Here is a 24,712-nt window from a genome sequence, read left to right as displayed (position 1 = left end):
ATTAAACTCCATCTGCCATCTCTCTGCCCAAGTCTCCAACTGATCTATATCCTGCTGTATCCTCTGAGGGCCCTCATTGCTATCTGCAAATCCACCAACCTTTGTGTCGTCCGCAAACTTACTAATAGCAAAGGTTCCAGCACTGATCCCTGAGGAACACCACTTGTCACAGCCCTCCATTCAGAAACGCTCTCTTCCACTGCTACCCTCTGTCTTCTTTGACCGAGTAAGAAGTCCAACAACACCAGGTTAAAGTCCAACAGGTTTATTTGGTAGCAAAAGCCACTAACTTTCGGAACAGGCTGTCCCTTCGTCAGGTGGGTGACAGTTTTGTATCCACCTTGCCAGCTCATCTCTGATCCCATGTGGCTTCACCTTCTGCACTAGTCTGCCATGAGGGACATTGTCAAAGGCCTTACTGAAGTCCATATAGACAACATCCACTGCCCTACCCTCATCAATCACCTTCGTCACTTCCTTGAAAAACTCAATCAAGTTAGTGAGACACAGACCTCCCCTTCACAAAACCATGTTGCCTCTCACTAATATGTCCACTTATTTCCAAGTGGGAATAAATCCTGTCTCGAAGAATCCTCTCCAATAATTTTCCTGATGTAAGGCTCAGCGACCTGTAATTACCTGGATTATTCTTGCTACCCTTCTTAAACAAAGGAACAACATTGGCTATTCTCCAATTGCTGAGAACATCTCTAGCAATGTCTTCTCTTTCTGTCCTGCACCACAACCTCCCAGTCCAACAAATTTTGCACTCTTTCTCTTCTTCATCTACATGCTGCCTATGCCGATATCATGCACAGATATGCATCAACTCTCTCATGTATCCTAATGGTTCTGCACCACCTCTCAACTCCTTCATTGTCTGTTATACGTTACTTGTCTGACACCCAGTGTTAGATGAATGGCAGTTTTCTCCAGTGGAAAGACCAAAGCCAATGTTTGGGCACTCATCACTGACTTCATTCCCCCTCTCTAGCTACTGTCTTTGCTGACCTAGATTATTAGTGGTTAGCACTGCTGCCTCAGAGTGCAGGGTCCCGGATTCGATTCCAACCTTGGGTGACTGTCTGTGTGGAGTTTGCACGTTCTCCCCCTGTCTGCGTGGGTTTTCTCCGGATGCTCCGGTTTCCTCCCACAGCCCCAAAGATGGGCAGGTTAGGTGGATTGGCCATGGTAATTGAGTGGGGTTACGGGGATAGAGTGGAAGGGAGGGTCTGGGTAAAGATGCTCTTTTGAAGGGTTGGTGCAGACTCAGTGGGCCGAATGGCAGCCTCCTGCACTGTAGAAATTCTATGGTTCTATTTCAAATTATGTCATTGTATTGCAGTCCAAGCTGAACACCTAAGTTTCTATTCTCTCCATCTTAAGAACTGTCTACATCCACCTTTGTAGCATCACCTACCACTGCTCTTACCTCAACTTGCATTTGTTGCTGAAACCCTTACTCATGCCTATTACCTCAATAGTACTATTCCTGAATGTTTGAAGTACGATATAAATTATTGTTTCTTTTCCCTGAACTGTCTTCAGGGCTCACCTGTCTCTCAGTTCCTTGCATAATACACGACTTGGTGTGACCAGAGCATTTATGAAGTTTGAACATAACTTTGACTTGTATTCTCTCAATTTGACTATATGGTTAAGCATTCTATTTCCTTTTTAATTGAAAGATTGATGCCAAGACCCCTAGATCTCTTTTAACTTTATCTGCTATTTTGACACCACTCAAGGGGTGCTTATGTTGTTTGGTTTTTTTTCTTCTTCCCTGTGCAATCCTTTTATCCCTGACTGTATTAAATTTCATCTGCCATTCTTTCTGCCCAATTAGTCCCGGAGCTGCCACCTCAGATCCGATCTTCTGAATCCAAGTAGTTGATTTCAATTAGAAACAAAAGAGTCCAGACACCCATTCAGCTTTTTGCTTGCCCTGACATAAGTCCTTTTAAATGGTATCTATATTTCAGGCGACATCAACCTAGACTTTAACTTGCTGCATCTTTAACTTGCTGAATACTCATCCTTCCAAGCGGCAAGAAAATCCATAATCATCTTCTCAAATTAACCTAAGGATACTCTGTGTCCTGAAAGGTTGCATTTATTTAAATGTCTGCTGAATGCACTATAATTTTAAAGTTCAGTACCCCCCAATTTCTATCTCTCCTGCATTGAGTAATAAGACTTCAAAGTATTAATTTTAACCTATTAATTTTAGCCAGAGACAGCAGGCAATGGATAAATTTATCCAGCAGAGATTAGTGTGCATAGCTATTTTCTGTATTTCTTTCAAAAATGCGTTAGAATTGATGCATTTTTAGATATGAAGTGGTGGGAGATTTTTTTTTTACAAAAGTATTTTTCATGGGATATTGGCATTCCTGGCAAAGCCGGTATTTATTGCCCATCCCTAATTGCCCTTGAGAAAGTGGTGATGAACTGCCACCTTGAACCACTGCAGTCCATGTGGTGTAGTCCACAGTACTGTTAGGGAGTGAGCAGAATTTTGATTCAACGACAATAAAGGAATAGTTCCAGGTCAGGATGGTGTGTGGCTTGGAGAGGAACTTGCAGTGCAGGTGCTCCCATGTGTCTGCTGCCCTTGTACTTCCAGGTGGTAGATCATGGATTTGGAAGGTGCTGTCAAAGAAATCTTGGGTGCTGCAATGCTTCTTGTAGATTGTACACACTGCTGCCACTGTATGTTGGTGGCGGAGGGAGTGAATGTTTAAGGAGGTGGATGGGGTGCTGATTAAGTGGGCTGGTTTGACCTGGATGGTGTTGAGCTTTTTGAATGTTATGAAATTCAAGTCATCGAGACAAATGAAGAATGTTCCATCACTTGTACCTTGTCAATGGTGGACAGGCTTTGGAAGTCAGGAAGCGAGTATTCACTACAGAACTCCCAATCTCTGATCTGTTCTTATAGTCATAGTACTTCTATAGCTGGTCCAGGTCAGTTTCTGGTAACTTGTCACATGTGGCACCTCTTCCTGGGGGAGGAAAAGGAATCTAGTAATGAAAATTGACCATAGAAAAAAATGCAGCCATTAAACTAATCCTATTAGTAAGGAATAGGCTAGTTTTGCATAATTGCAGCTACCAAACACATTTCACCCAAGATTAAACAACATTAGAGCCATTTCACTATACATAATGGGTACAAAGGAAATGAAAATTGCAGAAACTGTAGGATATAATTGTAGCATACAATTTTGTGAAAGTCTACTCTGACCAAGATTGTGGCCCATTAATCTACCCATGCAAACTGGAAAAATGTGACCATGCTTGAAATCGATAAGTACATATTAGTTACCAATTTCCATTTGCTGTAGATACCTTTTTGGTTTCAGTAGGATAAGTCACTCCCGTAACTACTCTGAGCGCCTTAGTTTATAGTAGTTGACCTAAATTGCCTTATCCCTACATGCACAGTAATAATAATAGCCTTTTGAGACTGGGACCAGGTATTCGTGCCTTTTCCACGTGTATTGCTTTAATCTGCCTGGAGGTGGGCCAAGTGAACAATTGCTGAAACAAAGCTAGATGCAAATCATTAAGCTGATTCATTCACAGTGTATGGATATACTGAGCAATGGTTATGATTGGATCCAGTCAGTAGCACGCTACAACTTCCTACATCCATGGGTTATCTGCCTTGACTTAAAATGATTTCTGACTGGTTTTTCTGAAATTCCAGTCATCTTTCTGCCTGTGTTTCTCATGCTTTTTATAATTGACAAGGGAAGGTCTATTATTCCCCATGCCAGGGGCCAACAATGTCCAACATCAAGCGCTGCTTCATTTACTGATTTACCAAGACAACCGAATGAACATCTCATCATCCACGGTCAATGCATATCATCAAAGCTTGTTCATTAACATCTTAAGGACATACTGTCTCAGTGACTTGTTTTAAACTTGTGTGAATGTTATTTTAAAATGTAACATTTAAAGATAGCCTCTCTACTTGCTCGTCCTTTTACTGTAAATATGGTCACAAGTTTTTAAGTATAACAATTTGAAAATATCTTTTCAGAACAGTGAGATATCAGAACAAACATTTATATAAACGCAGATCTTGATTTCTGAAGTGTCATGTTTATAATTGCTGAAACAAGGCGAAACATAAATGATTAAAACTTTATATTTCACAATGAGTGAATACGCTGATCTATACTGTAGTTATGATTAGGATCACTTAATGCACCATAATGTAAGCAACCTTGCTGTACTGGATTAAAATCTAGTGAGAATGGAAGAAGTTGGAGTTATTTTTCAGAATAATCAGAAGTGGACAGCAGTTTCCACCATTCTGTTTGTTAGGTGGATGGTAAAGATTGCATGGTGTTATTTTGAAGAAGAGTAGGGGAATCATCCCTGGTGTCCTGGCATGAGACATCTACTGGTTGAGAAGTGCTTTATAGATGCAGGTCTTTTTTTAATGTTAGATTTTGGGGTGATTTGATGTTGAAAATATATTAAGGGATAGGGACAATGTAGATAGAAACAGACTGCTTCCATTGTCTGGAATGAAATGCAATTATATCTGATTAAGTTCAAAAGACTTAGGACATTGGGCATTAGAAATTTCCAAAGAGGGTTAAGTGACATTTAAGAATAGGTGGTTCAAGAAAAGGACAATGAAAGGATATGAGAACAGAGGGATAGGTTGCTTCTCTCTGAAGGATGAAGACCAACAGGGACCTGCTGGGTTAACAGACATTGCAATTTCTATGTCATGGAAGAGTCCTCTTTCTAGTATGTCCATGCCCAAACTTAAATTATTTTGTTGATTTCTGTGGGTCCACTTTATGTTTGAAGAGTGTGATGTGGGATTGGCACAGATGTACAAAGAACTGATGGTTTATCTTGTTGTTTTTGGTGCTTGGAGGAATTTCTGCAGCTATGTCACTTTTGGCCACTGGGCACGTTAGACATTGTAACCTCAAATCATGCTGATCTGGATTTCGGTGCTTACCTCCACATGAGCCACTGCGTTTCCCCAAGAGGTGGTCTGCAATGCAGCAGTTTGTAAGGCTCCTTTTTAAAAAATATGTCCTTGTATAGTTTGGATTGGACTGACCAACCTTATTTCATTTTGCCCTGAGAAGATCTGATTGGTGATTCTGTAATCATCCATGTGGGAGATGTGGCTTGATCATCCAAGGTTGACTTTTCTGGAGGCTGGTCTCCATGTTGAGTGGCAGTACTTGCTTTTTGGATGAATGCATGAACATCTTCATCAATAGTGGCACCCCTGGAGAGCACACTGTCCAGGTATGAGAACTTTTTCTACAGCCTTGAGACTGATGACAAAGGTTATGTCAAGTGCTTCATAGCATATTTCTGATGCTAGCTGGAACATAATCTTGGACTTGGGCACACCAAGACACAGATTTTGGCTGTTCTCAATTTTGTTTGCTATATTCTGGGTATTTTTCTTGTTGTGGACAATTTGGGCACAGTCATTTGCATACTGTGGTTACTGCCTCTGACTTTGGTGGAATGCGTGCAGTTTGGAGATACTGAAGAACTTCCCTGAACAGAACCGAATGTTAATGCCTGTAGACAGCAGCAATTGAAGAGTTGGGGAACAACAACATATCCTTGCTTAATTTTGCTGGTTACTGCAAAGGCATTGAATTTCACCACAAGCACAAACATGTCCAACCATGCCATCGTGCAGCAGGCGCAGGATTTTGACAAACTTGTTCGGATATCCTGACTTAGAGAGCAAGTGCCATGGATCAGGTCGACTCTGCCTACGTTTTCTGTTCACTGGTAGAGGCCATTTTGCTATGGACATATTCCATCATGGTTGTCTTGCACATAATCAAGGTTCAAAGTATTTTAATTTGGGTGCTCTAGAAATACCATAGTGATCCAGAGAGCAGACTGGACACTAACATGCAAGTTTCTAACAGAACTAGTGGAGTTCCAACTGCCTTCTAAAGTGGTGATACTGTCCATCTTCTAAACCTGAAATTGTCAAAGCTTAGGTTTATGAACAGCATATGCTGATCCCGCTATTGCTCTCTCCACTTCTGTGTAATTCTAAGTAAAACAAGTCTACAATAATAGTGTCCTCAATAATGCAAATTAGGACTCAGGTTTTCCTTTTATTTCCCATATTATGGAAGCAGCTGCTGTTAAAGTTACCTATTTCAAATTAATTACGTGTGAGCTCCATAATGTGGTAAAAACGACTTTTTGGGAATGGAATAGGCAGATTTCCATACAATAGGAGCTACAATCAAGTTATCTCGGGACAGAGGCTGTGATTTTGCTACAAATTTAATTGCAAGAATTGGGTAGCACCCAGGTTCATAGCTCCAAATAAATTATCTCCTGCTCAAAACAGTTTCACCAGTTTGGAATTAATGTAGAATGCACTAGACTACCCACAGCTCCAAAGAAGCCTGATAATGGGAGAGAAGTAAAGGAAAGATTATTATAATGGAAGTGTATGTGCACTCCCCCCTCACCATCTGTTTATTTCTATCTTCTTTTTGAACTGGGGAGCAAATGAGCCATGACACACAAACCAGACGGATTGTGTGTCGGATTGTCAACCAGTTGGGATTTAAAGGCAGTTAGGCATGCCTACGCTTCTGACTGGTTCATCTGGTCACTAATTGAGGCCGCTTTTGTTTTGCTACGGACAGATGTCAACGCGGTTGTTTCGCACATAAAGAAGCTGCATCGTTTCGAGGTATGTTCATATAGGTGCTCGAGAAGTACCACACTGATTCACAGAAGAGACTGGATAGCTACGTGCAAGTTCCTAACAAAAGTAGTGGAGCTATGCATATAAGGAAGGAATATGATTTTCATTTTTGCCTACTGGAAACTCACCCACTAGTCCGTGTTACTGGTAATAGCAGGTTATAAACATACATTATGTAAAAGGATGACCATTGTCCTTGAAATTCCAGTAAACCAATGTAAACTTAGATCAAATTGTTAATTAGGGGATTGTTGTAATACTGCTTAGAGTGCAGGACAACCCTCAGACCATTCCATAAATAGAAACCTAGTCAATTGAGGAACAGGAAATATAATTTGGCCAGAAAATTGGCCTCCCCTGCTTTGTGTCCATCTAAGCCAATCCTTCCTATCATTTACCCTTTAACTCCTCTTTCTGGAATTGTTTTTAACTATGTTTGAATGTATTTCTAAATTTTTAAGATTCCTAATTCTCTCTGATTCTGTGATCATTGATTTTTTTTTTTCATTTGCCAATATTGCTTTTATTTCTTTCTCTATTGCAAATAGATGGGGAACCATTAGCGTGTACAAGGATAAAATACATAGGTGTTATGTTTCAGCTAAGTATCAAGTACTAGGTTACCAAAGCTGAATGATTTGATTCCTGGAAGTTGGGTGAATTCCAACTGCTAATCTTCAATGATGTGCATCAGCAGCCCTGGCTCAGTGGGAGGCACTCTTTTCTTAGTCAGGAGGTTATGAGTTCAAATCTCATTCTAGGAAATTAAATGTAACCATCTAGGCTGACATTCTGTTGCAGTAACGAAAGGATGTTACAGGACCAAGAATGCGATGTCACTGCACACTCGTGGATATAAATGATCCCATTGCTGAATATTGAAAAAGAACAAGGGAATTATCCCCAGTGTTCTGGTCAATATTTTTCAATCAACATCTCACAAGCAGATAATCTGATTTTTATCACATTGCTATTTGTGGGGGGTTCCTTTGTTGTAATGTAGGAAATGCGGCAGCCAATTTAGACAGTGACATTTCAAAAATACTGCATTGGTTATAAAGCATTTTGGGATATCTGGTTATGAAAGGTGCTTTATAGATCTTGGTTCTTTTCATTAATTCTGGTCCTCCTCCCTCCAAAAATCTACCCAATGTATCTTTTTGACCATAGAACCCCTACAGTGCAGAAAGAGGCCATTCAGCCCATCGAGTCTACACTGATAACAATCCCACTCGGGCCCTATCCCCATATCCCTACATATTTACCTGCTAATCCCTCTAACCCTCATATTTACCCGCTAATCCCTCTAATCTACGCATCCCGGGACACTAAGTGGCAATTTAGCTTGGCCAATCAACCTAACCTGCACATCTTTGGACTGTGGGAGGAAACCGGAGCACCCGGAGAAAACCCACGCAGACACGGGGAGAATGTGCAAACTCCACACAGAAATGTGACCCGAGCCGGGAATTGAACCCAGGTCCCTGGAGCTGTGAAGCAGCAGTGCTAACCACTGTGCTACCGTGCCGCCCACTATGTCTTTAGTTCCATTGTATCATCTTCCTTTACTGTGATAACATAAGAATAGTTATTAATTCTGCTACATGAGCCTATTCTGCCATTTTATTAGATTAAGGCTTATTTGTATCTCACCTGGTTTTGTTCCACATCACTTGATATCCTTGCCCAACACACATCTGCCAATCTCGGTCTTGAAAATTTCAATTGAGTCATTTTGGGGGAAGAATTCCAGATTTCCATTATGCTTTGTGTTGAAAAAGTGCTTCCAGATCTCACATAAATGCCCCAGTTCTCATTATATTTGAATCCCTCCAATCGGTTTACTGACCCTGCCACAGCACTGAAAAGATCCCTTGAAAAGGCACAAACGACAGTTTGTGACTGTAACCGTGGTAAACTATCAATACTCCTCTTTCTCAACCTATTTGCATTTTTGATGTGGTTTCCCAACCATCCACCTTTTAGAGCCTCTTTTCCAACATCCAGCTGAGTGAAATTGTACTTGCGTGGTCTATAAAGTGACAGCCAAAGAATTACTTTAAATGGTTTCCCCTCCTATTACAGCATGGTTACTTTGCAGATTACTTTACTATTCTTGGCTGATCCTGCCCTCCAGCCCACTACCAGCAATGTCATCAAAAAAGGGTTCCATATAAAGGCTAGCAACTCCAATGGACATCACCACCACCTCGCTCAGTTTTCTACTGTATTTGATTTGTCACTCTGCTTGTTTGGATTGGATAAGTGGAAATATTAAATCTTGCGAACACTGAATTTATTGGTCCCCACTACAAATTGTTCCATAAACACCAATTCCATCCTTCCCCCTGGCCACTGTGTATGTGGCTGAACCAGATTGCTTGCAAATGTAGCATCCTATTTGAACCTAAATTGAGCTTTCAACCCCATCACCTTGTCCATCACCACCATTTCCACCTCCACAGCATCGCCCATTTCTGCCCCACTCTCGGCTCAACTGTTTAAACTCTCTTGCCTCGAGAATTGATTCCTACACTAATCCTCTCCAAGTCGGTCTCCCGCTTTGCATCCTGCAGGAACTTGAGTTTATCTAAAACTCTGCTCCACGTATTGTAACCTGCACCAAACCAATTTACCCATCACCACTATGCTGACTAACCTATATTTGATTCTGATCGACAATGCCTTAATTTTAAAATTCTTGTCCTTGTTTACAACTCCCTCCATGGCTGTGGTCTCTTTACCTTATAACCTTCTCCAGCCCTCTGTGATCTCTATCCTTTTCATTCTGGACTTCTCTGCATCTTTTGATTTTCTTGACACAACCATTAGCAATGTAAGTGAAAAATCCAAACCCTAGAATTGGAGTAGAGAATGGTCTTGATGCTGATGATACCTTATGTCAGAAGATTGACTTATTAAAAATACTCCGCCCCCCCACCCCCAATAACCTCGAAAGGTGCTAAATGACTGTGTAGCTTTCAAAGTGGTATGTTATGTTTGCATTGCAAGTTTGGTGTTGGTGATGGACAAGGTGTTGCAGAGTAGTTTTGAGTGCACAAAGCCACTAAATTTGTGAAAAATAAATTGGGTGTCAAAGCCTGAACTCCCATCAAAGCCAAGTGGGGTAAGACTACCCTTTTGTCAAGCCTTTCTGCTTCGATCTGATGTCTGTTTGGGTCTTGTGTGTTTTGACTCTGAATTCAAGCTTCATTAACACTGGATAGATCATCATTGCAAAGCAAAATTTACTACGCCCTAATGCTACAGTTGTAGAGTGCATAGCAATATAGTGGACTGAACCTAAAAAATAGGTTATGTGCCTTATCAACATTTCTCATGAGGTTAGTGTTGTTGCCTTCTTCCTTTGTCATCGTAGAATGAAAGTGATTTTTGAAATTGAAGCTGCTGAATTGCTTATTAATATTATCTGTTACTCATTTCTGTTACTTATTTCAGCTTTGGGCTCTGCGTCTTTTTTTAAGAGCTCATCAAAAGGCATCCACGTTAGTGTTGATGCCAACAATTGCCAACTTGGATGCTCGCATATTTAATTACTTGGTAAAAGGCAAGACAAAATGGTCATGCTTGATGCTGGTATTGAATAATTGCACAATTCTTGTCAGATTTTAGGAGCTGATTGCACTAAGAGCTGCACTATGTTCCCACCAATTAGAACAATTGAAAGTTGATTGCTATATTTTGCGTTGCTGATTCATATCTGCAAAATGCTCAATTTAATGACTGGTAATTTGTGAAGTCTGCTACATGTACAAGAAGTTATTCTGTGTTTCAGGGGTCTATAAGTTGAAGGTGCAAAGGATATTTTTGCAATTTTGATATTTTTGGATTTATTTATTTGAGCCACAGAGCTTTACAGCACAGAAATAGGCCCTTCGTGTCAGCGCCGGCCATTTGATCTCCTTTTAAATTAATATTGTTCAAAACCTGTAGACGTGCATCCTCCCCCAAAATTGGTGTATATATTAATACATGGAAGACCTTTGCAAAGAAGAAATATGAGACCAGTGTTTATATTAGAGATTAGGATCCTATTGTCCAACTGGAAAAAAAATCTTTATTTCCCTGAAGTCATCTTACCAAAGCCACATGCTATTCTACTTTTGTAGAAACATGAACAAAACATATTTGCATTGATGTCAACCCTTCAGCATAGAATCCAGAGGCGTAATTAGATAAAAGTGTATATCCAGACAAAGGACCCAGTGGAAGAGGTGACTTAAAAACCAAACTCAAACACTGACACAAATTTAAAATGACCCTTTAAAGTAGAATGAGGTGGAAGGAAAGAGGAAAGGTTTTTGGAGCAAACTCCACAAATAGTTAAAGACATGACTAACAGTGTTTGAAGAAAGGCAGAAGGGGATACACAACAGGCCAAAGTCAAAGGAACAGAAAGATTGGGGTTGAAAGAGGTTAAAGTTAGAGAGAGACAAGGCTAGGAAAAATGTTAATCACAATTATGAGCATTACAAATTTGAGATACTGAAGGATGTAAGTGACCAAGGAGAGGAGTGATTGGTAAGGAGGACTGGCATGGGATAGCATGACAGAGATTTGAGGAAGAGAGTGGAGAATGGTGGTGCCAATCCAGGAAGGATAGGAATAGATGGTCTGGAGATGGTAGAGGCATAACACAAGTTTCAGCGCTGTAAGAAATGTGGCAGGATGATGCTTTCTCAGTGGAAGCTTTTGTGAAAGTAAACGTAGAGTGAGTATGGTGACTAAAGGATTTTCACAGTAACTTCATTGCAATTTTATTATTAGCCTACTTGTGACTAATAATAAATAAACTTAAATTTACAACATAGGAGACCTTTAAGCCCATCATGTCAATGCCTGCTGGGGAAAGAGTGCTATCTGGCCTAATCCCACCTTCCAGCTCTTGGTCCTGTGGCTTTGTAGTTTTAAGGCACTTCAAACACGTATCCAAATTTATTTTTGATGTGATGAGCGTTTCTGCTTCTACTACTCTTTCAAGCACTCTCTGGGTGAAAAAGAACTCCTCAGAGAGGTGACACGGTGGTTAGCACTGCTGCCTCAGCCCTAGGGACTCGGGGTGTCTGCGTGGGTTCCAACGGGTGCTCTGGTTTCCTCCCACACTCTAAAGATGTGCAGGTTAGATGGATTGATCATGGTAAATGTATGGGGTTACGGGCATATGGTGGGGAGGTGGGCCTGGATAAGATGCTGTTTTGGACAGTCAGTGCTCACTCAAAGGGTTGAATGGCCTCTTTCTGCGCTGCAGGGATTCTATGGTTCAGCTCCCTTTTAATTCTTCTGCTAATTACTTTAAATCTATGCCCTCTGGTTATTGAGCTCTCTACTAAGGAATACAAGTCCTTTTGATCTATCTAAACCTATCATAATTTTGTATACGTCAATCAAATCATCACTGACTCCTCTGAAAGAAAACTTCAGCCTCTCCAGTCTTTGTTTATAACTAAAATTCTTAATTCTTGGCAATATCCTTGTACCCTCTCTAATGTAATCACATTCTTCCTGTAATGTAGCGACCAGGACTGTAAGCAATATGCCAGTTATAGTCTAATATTCTACACACAAAAAAACGTAGAATGCTGGAAAAACTCAGCAGGACTGGCAGCATCTGCAGGGAGGGAAAACAAGAGTTAACGTTTCGAGTCCATTTGACTTTCCATTGGAACTAGGTGTTCTAATTAATGTCCCACACAGTTCCAGCATAACCTCGCTGCTCTTCTATTTTACATCTCGACTAATGAAGGAAACCCAGCCCATATTGCCACCTTAACTATTATCTACCCTTCCTATAGGGATCTGTGGACATACACCCCAAGGTCCCCCTGTTCTTCTATATTTCTTATATCCTATCATTTATTGTGTATTCCTTAGTCTTCATTGCCCTTCCAAATGCAGTGTATCAGACTTCTCTGGCTTGAATTCCAGTTGCCACTTTTCTGGTCAGCTAATCAGTTGATTGCAGACTACTTTCTTCCACACTATCAACCACACAAACCATTTTTGCATCATATATTCAAATAGCTGCCTGCTATTTTCTGCCTTCCTGGGGTCCGGAAAATTCCGCCCAGGATGTCACCCAAATTGAGAGCTGTCAGAGATTTGGAAGAGATATGTCCTTGTTGTAAAGGACATTCCCCTTTCTTCAAGGCGCCTTGTATTAGATGATCAAAAAATGTTACATGAGGAACACTCTGTACAATTTAGTTACAATAAATGTTACAGTATCTTATTAACTGACTCAGCCGACAGGTGTAAGCCTTCACAGGCCCATGACCTATAACCCTGGCTCACAATCCTAACAGAAGATGTTCTTTTTTAAAGTGAACCTCCCTGTATAGTATCAGTCAGTAAAGGCAATGCATCAGTTAGCATATATCTCCTCCTTGGTTGGGATCTAGCCTCTCGCCCACTTGGTATACAGTGCTTTCACTCTGTCAGTGTATGAATTGTCTCTCCCCCTGCCCCCCCGCCCCAGTCCCCCCCCGCCCCAGTCTCTCTCTTGCTGTTGGTGAAACACATTCATGTCCCCAGGGGCGGGTTGTCTGGTGAGTAGCTGAGTAAATTTAATTCCTAAATTTTCTAGGTTTGTTGACCTCACTGGTAGGACTGCTGCTGTTGACTTTGATGCTTGAGTTTGAGGAGAAGCAGGTAATCATACCTGACAATTTTCCAGAAATTGGGTCAAAATGTAAAATGCTAAAAGCACCGAGGAACCCAAAATGGTAAGCCTTGATTTTAAAATATATGATTTCATCCAAAAAAAACAAATTCAATGCGAGGGACAAATAAGGTCCAAGCTGACAAGATGCGACATTGCAACCCATCTTGGGTTTGATCAAACAAGGTCAATGGTGAACATTCAATTGGATTTCACAGGAGAGTTAGTTTATTGGAAAGACCATCTGAATTTGCCTTCAGTCAGTGTGGCATTATTCATATTGGTGATGACTGTTCAGGGGATATACTTGGATCTGCAATCAGCCTCTGGCCACATGAAAAACAACTTGGAGCTTCTATTGTTCAAAATCTGCCTTTGGTTTCAATTTTTTGAGGCAGTTGTTCCATCAAAAGACTTATTTAACAAATTGGCTAGCTGGCTGCTGGGTGAGGGAAACCAGCGCCAGGCTGCACCCTTGGGTGGTCCCGAGCAAAGGCAGCGCAGGCCAGGTGTGGAGAGGTGAAGAGGTCGATCACTGGCTGGGCTGGACATTGGGAGTTGGATGGGGGAGGTTGTCAGTTGCAACGGGGAGTGGCAGGGTAGATAAGATTGAAGGTTTGCCTGAGGGATCTGAGGGCAGAACTCCTGCTGCTCCTGGCCCACGAAAACACTTGCCTCATGAGATGACAGCTGCCCTTTTGCTGTCATGTATCCCGAGCCTGAGGAATCCCAGCTGGCAGCTGTTATATTTAAATGAGTCTCTGAAGTAAGCCGTGAAAGCTCGATTTTAAACACGTTAATGATTCCATCTCTTGTCAGAACAGAAGCAGGCCTTTTGACTCCTTGAACCTATTCTGTCATCCTGTGAGAACATAGAAACATCGAAAATAGGAGCAGGTGGGCCATTCGGCCCTTTGAGCATGCTCCGCCATTCATTATAATCAGGGCTGATCATCTAACTCGGTAACCTGTGCCTGCTTTCCCTCCATGTTCTTTGATAACCTTTAGTCCCAAGAGCTTTATCCAATTCCTTATTGAAAACATGCAATGTTTTTGCCTCGACTGCTTTCTGTGGTTGCAATATCCACAGGCTCACCGCTCTCTGGGTGAAGGAATTTCTCCCTATCCCTGACCCCCCCCCCCCCCCCCCCCCCCCACCCCAATCATTCCTCTAAACTCCAGCAAATGTAATCCTAACCGACTCACTCTCTCCTCATATGTCAGTCCCTCCATCCCAAGAATTAATCTAGTAAATCTTTGCTGCACTCACTCCATAACAAGAACATCCTTCCTCAGATAAGGAGATAAACATGGCTGATCTGTGATATAAAACTTTTTGCCCCATATCCCTTAATACATTTGGTTAATAAAACAAGTTATCAATTTTAGATTTAAAATTACATTAACAATTGAGTTAGCATCAATTGCTGGTTACAGAAGAAAGTTCCAGACTTCTACCATTCTTTGAGTGTAGAAGTGTTTCCTAACTTCAGTTCTGAAGGGCTTTAGACTAAGCCCCCCCAAATCCAAGGCTCCCAACCAGCAGAGATAGTTTCTATTTTCCATTTGTTGCTCTTAAACTTTGATCAAATCACCTCTTAACTCTCTAAATTCCAGGGAATACACTCTAGTTTTTGTAACCTCTCATTATAATTTATTCTTGGGGTTCAGGTATCATTCTGGTAAAATGCATTGCATTCCCCTCGGGGTCAGTATATTCTTCCTCAGGTGTGGTGCCCAGAACTCCTCACAATACTGCAGGTGTGGCATAACCAGGGCTTTGTATTGCTTTCATATCACTTCTATCCCCTTGCATTCTGGTTTGCTACATATAAAGGCCAGCATTCCATTAGCCTTTTTGATTCTCTTGTCTGTTCATGAGACTATGATTATCTGAGCTCCCTTTGGACCTTGACTGTTTCTAGGTTTTCATCATTTAGAAAGTACTTTGTTCTATCATTTGCTTGACCTCATGTTCCTAAATTGAAATCCATTTGCCACAGTTTTACTCATTTGCTTAATTTATCAATATCTCTCCAAGACATGAAACACAAACACCTCAACTTGTTGCCATTAAAAAATATATATATTGGGCATGTATACAGCAGGTATAACTCAGTAGCTGGATGGCTGGTTCGTGATGTAGAGCGATACCAACAATGAAGGTTCAATTTCCATTCCAGCTGAGGTTTTTCATGAAGGCCTCACCTTCTCAACCTTCCTCCTCACCTGAGGTGTGGTGATCCTCGGATTAAAATCACCACCAGTCAGCTCTTCTCCTTAAAGGAGAGAGCGACCTATGGTCATCCAGCAGGTGGGAGCACACCCCTTTTTACATTTTAGGGTTTAACTCCCCCTTTGACCGTCTGCCTTTCAAAGTAAAATTAACATAAAGCATGCAATTTTCTGCATTTATCTAATAATTCTACAAATTCTTAAAAGAAATGCTTTTATATAGTGCCTTTCATTACCTTGAATCACTCCAAACCTCCTTACAGCTAATTAAGTACTTTTGAAGTGAAGTCATTGTTGGTCACATAGAAAATGTGGCAACTAATTTTGTGCCCTGCAAGGTCTTACAAACAGCAATTGAGTAATGATGTGATAATATGTTTTTGTCCCTTTATCTCCCTAGTGCTTCTATTTTTTGAATAAGTCTTTGAAGTGGCATTTTACCAATTGCATTTTGAAAGTCTATAGATACATCTATTGCCCTACCATCAGCAGCGCTCTCTGCTAATTCTTCAAGAAGATCAACTAGTCATAGAGTCATAGAGGTTTATAGCATGGAAACAGGCCCTTCGGCCCAACTTGTCCATGCTGCCCTTTTTTTAAAAAACCTTTTAAACTAATCCCAATTGCCTACATTTGGCCCATATCCCTCTATACCCATCGTACCCATGTAACTAACTAACAATGCTTTTTAAAAGACAAAATTGTACCCGCCTCTACTACTACCTCTGGCAGCTTGTTCCAGACACTCACCACCCTCTGTGAAAAAATTGCCCCTCTAGACACTTTTTTGTAACTCTCCCCTCTCACCTTAAACCTATGCCCTCTAGTTTTAGACTCCCCTACCTTTGGGAAAAGATATTGACTATCTAGCTGATCTATGCCCCTCATTATTTTAAAGACCTCTATAAGATCACCCCTCCGCCTCCTACGCTCCAGAGAAAAAAGTCTCAGTCTAGCCAGCCTCTCATAACTCAATCCATCAAGTCCCGGTAGCATCCTAGTAAATCTTCTCTGCACTCTTTCTAGTTTAATAATATCCTTTCTATAATAGGGTGACCAGAATTGCACACAGTATTCCAAGTGTGGCCTTACCAATGTCTTGTACAACTTCAACAAGACGTCCAACTCCTGTATTCGATGTTCTGACCGATGAAACCAAGCATGCCGAATGCCTTCTTCACCACTCTGTCCACCTGTGACTCCACTTTGAAGGAGCTATGAACATGTACCCCTAGATCTCTTTGTTCTGCAACTCTCCCCAATGCCCTACCATTAACTGAGTAAGTCCTGCCTTGGTTCAATCTACCAAAATGCATCACCTCGCATTTGTCTAAATTAAACTCCATCTGCCATTCATCAGCCCACTGGCCCAATTGATCAAGATCCCATTGCAATTGGAGATAACTTTCTTCACTGTCCACTATGCCACCAATCTTGGTGTCATCTGCAAACTTACTAACCATGCCTCCTATATTCTCATCCAAATCAGTAATATAAATGACAAATAACAGTGGACCCAGCACTGATCCCTGAGGCACACCGCTGGTCACAGGCCTCCAGTTTGAAAAACAACCCTCTACAACCACCAATTGGCTTCTGTCACCAGGCCAATTTTGTATCCATTTAGATACCTCACCCTGGATCCTGTGAGATTTAACCTTATGCAACAACCTACCATGCAGTACCTTGTCAAAGGCCTTGCTAAAGTCCATGTAGACAACATCAACTGCACTGCCCTCATCTACCTTCTTGGTTACCCCTTCAAAAAACTCATTGTGAGACATGATTTTCCACCCTCAAAGCCATGCTGACTGTCCCTAATCGGTCCTTGCATCTCTAAATGCCTGTAGATCCTGTCTTTCAAAATATCTTCCAACAATTTACCCACTACAGATGTGAGGCTCACTGGCCTGTAGTTCCCAGGCTTTTCCCTGCAGCCCTTTTTAAATAAAGGCACAACGTTTGCCACCCTCCAATCTTCAGGCACCTCACCCGTGACTATCGATGATTCAAATATCTCGGCTAGGGGACCCGCAATTTCCTCCCTAGCCTCCCAAAATGTCCTGGGATACACTTCATCAGGTCCCGGGGATTTATCTATCTTGATGCACTTTAAGACTTCCAGCACCTCCTTCTCTGTAATATGTACACTCCTCAAGACATCACTATTTATTTCCCCAAGTTTCCTAACATCCATGCCTTTTTCAAAGTAAATACTGACGAGAAATATTCATTTGGGATCTCGCCCATCTCTTGTGGACCCGCACATAGATGACCTTGTTGATCCTTAAGAGGCCCTACTCCTTAGTTACTCTTTTGCCCTTTATGTATTTGTAGAAGCTCTTTGGATTCTGTCATTTGGATTGAGTCCTGACATGATTTACCATAACAACGCAGTACTGTTCCCTGCTCCTTATTAACCCGTCCGTTTCCAAGCACTGACAGTCTCCCTGCCCGACCGCTCATTCAGATTGAAACAAGCTATGACGTGATTTGTTGTTGTGCTTTTATTTTCCCCACTGTTGTGTCTTCCCCACGCATGAAGATTTTGAGGTCATATAAAAATAAGTTATCCCCATATAATTTAAAAAATAATTGTCACAAATGAAATCAGGTGATTAATCTTGTATTGTACATGAATTGTTAATGGAAGGTACAGAATGGCAGCTCTGTGTACTGGAGATGAGAACTCCCTGTCCAGTACATTAGACACCAGACCTCAGAGCAGTGAAATGTGGTTCTGTGAGTTTGGCGATGCACATTAATTTCAGCTCTCAAATGATGACAGCGTAAAGAGGATTTCAGAAATCTGATCGTCTGTGTGATAAGCGGATTGTTGACATGTATGTGACATTGAGTAAGATCCCAGGTCGAATTCCCAGGCTGTGCTGAGTTAGCTAATCTCAACTTGACTGACGGGGCACTACAATTTGTTTCACCACCTCTGAGCCAGAAAAGGTGGGATGGGGCAAACCTTTGATCTCCTTGTCTCTCCTGCTGCTTCCCGTTGTAACTGATGACATCCCCCATCCAACCCCCAATATCCTATTATCATTGACCATAGATGTACACTTTCCAGCATGGAGATGGGGAATACACATCAGGAAGAAAAAATTCGGGGCCGGAGGGAGAAACGCAGAAGGATGGATGATAGAGAGAGTAGGGCAGAAGACTGAGCAAAGAGTGTGAGAAAGATAGAAATTAGGAGAGAAAAAGAGACAAATTTTGTATTGGAAAGTGTTTGACTTTTTGAAAATTAAGATTGTGTCAAAGTGTTCTCAGCATAGATGTATCAATGACAGTTTTGTGAGGTCATTTTTTTCAGTTTGGCAAAATTTGCCAGCAATGTGAGGTCCTTGAATTCTTGGCCATAGAACTATAGAATCCCTACAGTACAGAAGGAGGCCATTCGGCCCATTGGGTCTGCATTGACCCTCTGAAAGAGCATTCCACCTGAGCCAACCCTGGCCCTGTCCCCATAACCCACGTATTTACCCCGCTAATCCCCCCCTAATCTACACATTTTGGGACACGATGGGGAAGTTTAGCATGATCAATCCACCTAATCTGCACATCTTGTGTGGCTTTTGCTACCAAATAAACCTGTTGGACTTTAACCTGGTGTTGTTAAACTTCTTACTATCTTTGGACTGTCAGGAAACCAGAGCAACTGGAGGAAACGCACACAGACACTGAATGGAAGAATGGGCAAACTACACACAGGCAGAAACCCAAGGTGGAATCAAACCCGGATCCCTGGTGCTGTTAGGCAGCAGTGCTAACTACTGTGCCACCGTGCTGCCTAATTTCCTAATTGCTTTTAAAACACTTTAATGTTTGACTGTGTAACACCCATTATTCATTGTTCTTTTAAACAAACAGGTTTATTTCTAATACCCCAGAATCAGTCTGATAACGCAGTTTACAAAAGAAATGAGAGAAGTAGGCGCTTTGGCCCTCTGTGCCCGTTCTGCCGTATGATATGATCATTGTTGATCTTCAACCTCAACCACATCTTGCTTAAATATCCCACATATCACTTAGGATTGTCTCAAGTGAGCTGATGGTAACCAAAATATAACATGACCCCCAATGGTAGAGAATACACAAAACATAAATCTAAATTGGTACACAACATGCTTGAAGGTTTATCTGTCAAAGAACAAGGCTTGAAGGAATTTTGTTATACGGCTTTGATCCATCACTTGTATTCTTGAGGGAGAATACAATTCCTAAGCTATCAGAACTATGCATTTTGAATGATTTGTCTTCATGATCATGGAATCTTTATGGTGCAGAAGGAAGCCATTTGGCCCTTCAGCGATGCATATTTCCTTGTTTCCTTGGTTACAGGCAAAATAGACTTATTCATTGCGCAGTCAAACTTGCGACTTGATTAATGTTCCTCGGGACAATAGATACACCTCTCTTTCTCAGCTCATTGCCATGGTAGTGCTTATTGTCTAGAGCAACCAAGCAACCAAAAGGTTCAGTGTTTGTGTGATGGTTTAGAAAATGATTTAGTTGAAGATGTCCTCTTACCCAATGGGGCTCAGCTTTCTGCACTTTACTGAAACTGTTTTCCACAGCTTTTAACAGGACTGGAAAACTTGTTGTGGATGATTATAACCAAGGCATCACTACATAAGTTAATGGGGTGAACAGGATTTTTTCCCTTGTCTGTCATTGTGCAGAGAGTGATAAAAGAAGTGGAATGACACAGTCTTGCAATAGGTTTTTCTTGCAGGGCAATGGGGGAATAGTTGGTGAGTGGACTATTCCCTCGCTCTTTCAAGGATCTGGCACAGCCACAGTCGACCCAACCTCTGAGAATCTGATTTCCCAGAGGGACTCAACAATTAATCCTCATTCTGGAAGGTGTTTTATGCAGTTTGATCGGCAACAGAAAAGTTTTGCCTTGGCTGCAAAATCCAAGGAGTATTTTTTGTGACTGTCAGCTTTGTGGCTTATACAGAAAGAAAACCTAAAAAGTGAATTCCACAACTATCTAAACATGCTGATTTCAGAGATTGTGGACCTGACACCCTACTGTAATTTGGAACATGCATGGCACAGATTATGCAGGTTTAAACTCTGCTGCTTCTTGTATCCGGGTGCCCTTCTTTCTCAGTTAATGCTGAATGAACAGAATTTCCTCAGAGCTACTCTCAGTATTCCCGAATAACTGCATGGGTGGCGGAATCCGTGTTTACATTTGTAAACATTGTTTTTGCCACACTTCGGCAAACATACAGTGGAAGTGATTCCTGAGAAATTGTCACTCCATGGTTTTCAGGTGTCACTAGATCGAAGATTAGGAATCTGTGTTAATTTACTTCAGCATGCCTGCGATCAAAGTACCAATACTGTTGAAAGGCATAAAAGAGGGATGTTATTGAGGATCGGGGAAATGTTGGATGTCTTGAATAATTTATTTTGTATTGCTGTTCCGAGAAAGCATTGCTGATTCTGGGCGGGAGGGTTAATTTTGGAGGACAAGAATAAATTGCCGATGAAGGAAATGACGAGTGGCCTGTCAAAACCCATCTGGTTCGTTAATGTCCTTTTTAAGGAAGGAAATCTGCCATCTATATCTGGTCTGGCCTACATGTGACTCCTGATCCACAGCAATGTGGTTGATGCGTAACTGCCCTCGGAAATGGCCTAGGGATGGGGAACAAATGCTGGCCTTGCCAGTGATGCCCAAATACTATGAAAGTATAAAAAAGGGCTTTGTACCTGCAAACATAGACAGTAAAATTAATCTCTTCTGGCAAAGGATTGAAAATAATAATAATGAAGTTTTGTAGTAAAACATTTGTGTGCTGGTATGCACACTCCCTTTGCCCATAAAACATCATCTTTTTGATTTAGCAATGGGCTGGAAAATCCAGGCTCCCATCGTGTTTGTGGACCTTGTTTATGGAATGTTTTATAATTTGGAAATGTTGATCCAGTGAATTTCTACACCTGTGCTGACAGTTTGTAATGTAACATTTCATAGTAACAGTACGATGCAGTGTTCTGAGCTTTTTATTTGTCAGGCGTGTCAGTGGCAAGGCCAGCTGCCCTTGTTACCCGCGTGACGTTGATCGTGTTTGAACTGCAGCAGTAAATGTGCTGTAGGTGCACCACAATGCTGTCGTGGGGGGGATTTTGATCCAGGAACAGTGATATACTTTCAAGTTAGGATGATGTGTGTTTCCATGCACCTGCTGCCCTCGTCCTTCTAGCTGGCAGAGATTGTAGGTTTGGAAGGTGTTGTGGAATGATCCTTGGTGAATTCCTGTAGTGCATCTTTAATGTAGATGATAGACACAGCTGCTACTATGTGACAGTAATGGAGCAAATGACTGAGGTACGTGATGGACATTTAAGTGGGCTGCTTTGTCCTGGACGGTAATAGAGCTTCTTGAGTATTGTTGGAGCTGCATTCATCCAGCCAAATGGGGAGTATTCCAGCACTCTCGCGACTTGTGCATTGATGATGTGCATTAGCCCCAAGAGCTATATCTAATTTCTTCTTGAAATCGGACAACGTTTTGACCTCGACTACTTTCTGTGGTACTCAATTCCACACATTCACCACCCTCTGGGTGAAGAAATTTCTCCTCGCCCTCAGTTTTAAAAGGTCTTCCCCTCAAACTATGATCCCTGGTTCTGGATTCCCTCAATAAAATAAATGAAATAAAGAAGATTCTGAATGGCTTTGACAGGGTGGATATTGAGAAAGTGACTCCCCTTGTGGGGAAATCTAGATCTCCAGGGTGCAAGAAGGGATGGAGTCAATAGCAAGAGAACGGAGTTTGGAGGGCGGACCAAAAATTGTGGCTTAGTCTTTCCACTTCATTACTTCTGTACCTATGAATCCTTAGAAATAAATCCTGGTGCTTTGTTAGCAGTTTTCATTGCTTTGCTAACCTGCATTTCTGTTTTTGATATATTTGCTTATCTCTTGATCACTTCTGCTCTTGTTTTCGATTTCTTATTTTCTAAGGTGTATGTGATGTTTCTACTTTTCATACCAAAGTGCATCACCTCTTATTCATCTACGTTAAATTGAATTTATCATTGAGCTCTCCAGTCTGCAAGTTTCTAATGTCACCTTGTATTCTGTTGCAAAGATGGGCAAATGGAGCTGAGATAATCCTACTAAAATGGTGGAACAGGCTTGAGGGAACTGATGGCCTACTTGTGTTCCTAGATTAGGTTGGACTCCCGAAGTTGACTCATAATCATTGGTACTTTTTTATTAGCCGGAAGAATCAATATTTTCTGTTTGCCTTCCAGTCAAACCCATTCTAACATGAATGTGAACTGTCTTAGTTTTGGGGGTTAAGATAAAATTATGTACTTCCTCCAGTCCATTTTAAAAAGTCCTGTTTTTTGGAGTTGACTCCATCTTGAAAAGTAACCATTTCTGTACTGGTCTCTTATTTTTCAGAGGCGAGGAGCGATATCCTACGAAAGCTCAGATCAGACTGCTCTGTACATTCGTATGTTAGGTGAGTAATCTAGTTGTACTCTTACTGTCTTGTGACTCATCATCAGAACATAACTGTCTATTTATACCAGTCTCTCACTCTCACTCTTGCTCTGGATTTTCCATAAGCACTGACACTGATGAGTCAGGATTGTTTCTGTTACTTAATCCTTGTGTTGGCATTTTTCATTCTGCATCCCGTTGAGTCTCACTGTGTCATCTTCTAATTTTGTCCGTCTCTTCTCAGCGGGTCAGTTATGTAGGGAGATAATGTGCTTAAAGTGGTTACAATTCAATTAATTTGGCTAAGTTACTCCTTTGCACTAGATCACGCTCTTCAGTATAATAAACATTGCTATACAGTCATTCTGTGACTCATACCCTCTTCACTTGCATCTCCTGGTCCTAGTCGCTTTGCTTGAGCCATGTGACATTCCTTGTATGGACTGCGCTCCGGTCACTGATCTCAGCATCTTTGCTACTCAACCACAACTGTTACTTTCTACTCAGACTGCATCCCATTTCCCCTACAGCTACAGCCCTTCCCTCCACTTACTGTCAGTCTCCTTCCCATTGAAACCCTCCTTCGAAGGTGTATGCAGTTTTACCTAGCCCAGCCTTTTGTCTCCATATCCATGCCCTTTTCTTTCCTTTAACTTCAGACAAAAACAATTGATTTCCCTGGGCTGAGTCAGTAAAATCACTTTTGAGGGTGAATTTCCGGGGGATTAGTTCTCGCATATATCTGCTGTAACACTGGCAGAAGAACCATCAAGAAAAGTTGTGTAAGATGCACCATTTTGATGCTTTCTGGGTTTTCTGTATCTCTGTGTACAATCTGAAGAAAACCTCTGGAAAATCACCCCTTGGTGTTTAAGAACACTATATGCTAATGTTTCACAGCAAGTGGTGTTAAGTGCGTGGTACGGTGTACATGTGTGATCTAGGATCTTTGACTAATGGAGAAAGAAGGGCAAGTGGACAACAGTAGAAGAAGGTGCATCAATCTGCCATGAAGAATATTACATATTAAGGTAAGTATATACACCTATATAAACTTTAGCTAAACATAATTCCAGTTGTCACACCAAGGTATGATGAAAATAGCATCACAATCGAATTATGACAAACAGTATGTGTATTAAATGCAAGCTTCTGAGCTCATTAGCCTGCAAGCTCACTCTTAGCTGCATATAGAGATAGACTGTGCATATTTCCTGCCATAAAGTATTTCCAAGTTTAAGTGATTGGCGAAAAAACCAATGGTGACATGAGGGAAAATATTTTATGCCGAGAGTGGTTAGGGTCTGGAATACACTACCTGACAGCGTGGTGGAGGCAGATTTAATCAGGGCCTTCAATAGGGATTTTGATAAGTACCTGAGAGAAAACATTTGCAGGGCTCAAGGAAGGGACCTTTCCCTAATCATAGAATCCCTACAGTTCAGGAGGAGGCAATTTGGCCCATTGAGCCTGCACTGACAACAATCCCACCCAGATCCTATACCTCCACGTATTTACCCTGCTACTTCCTCTGCCACTAAGGGGCAATTTAGCGTGGCTAATCAACCTA

General features: G+C 41.4%; 1 protein-coding gene across 2 annotated transcripts in view; it reads left to right on the top strand.

Moving 5' to 3' along the window:
• Positions 1 to 24,712, top strand: part of pde7a (phosphodiesterase 7A) — a 102,465-nt gene that overhangs the window by 34,882 nt on the left and 42,871 nt on the right. For both annotated transcript variants that reach the window (XM_078216259.1, XM_078216258.1), the window contains one exon: positions 23,101 to 23,161. In XM_078216259.1, the coding sequence (XP_078072385.1) occupies positions 23,101 to 23,161 (61 nt within the window). The remainder of the gene's footprint in view (positions 1 to 23,100; positions 23,162 to 24,712) is intronic.

The sequence above is a fragment of the Mustelus asterias genome, chromosome 7 (genome assembly GCF_964213995.1).
Source record: "Mustelus asterias chromosome 7, sMusAst1.hap1.1, whole genome shotgun sequence".
Classification (NCBI taxonomy): Eukaryota; Metazoa; Chordata; class Chondrichthyes; order Carcharhiniformes; family Triakidae; genus Mustelus; species Mustelus asterias.
Note: the sequence above shows the minus strand (reverse complement) of the source record. Positions and strands in the feature narration are given on the sequence as shown.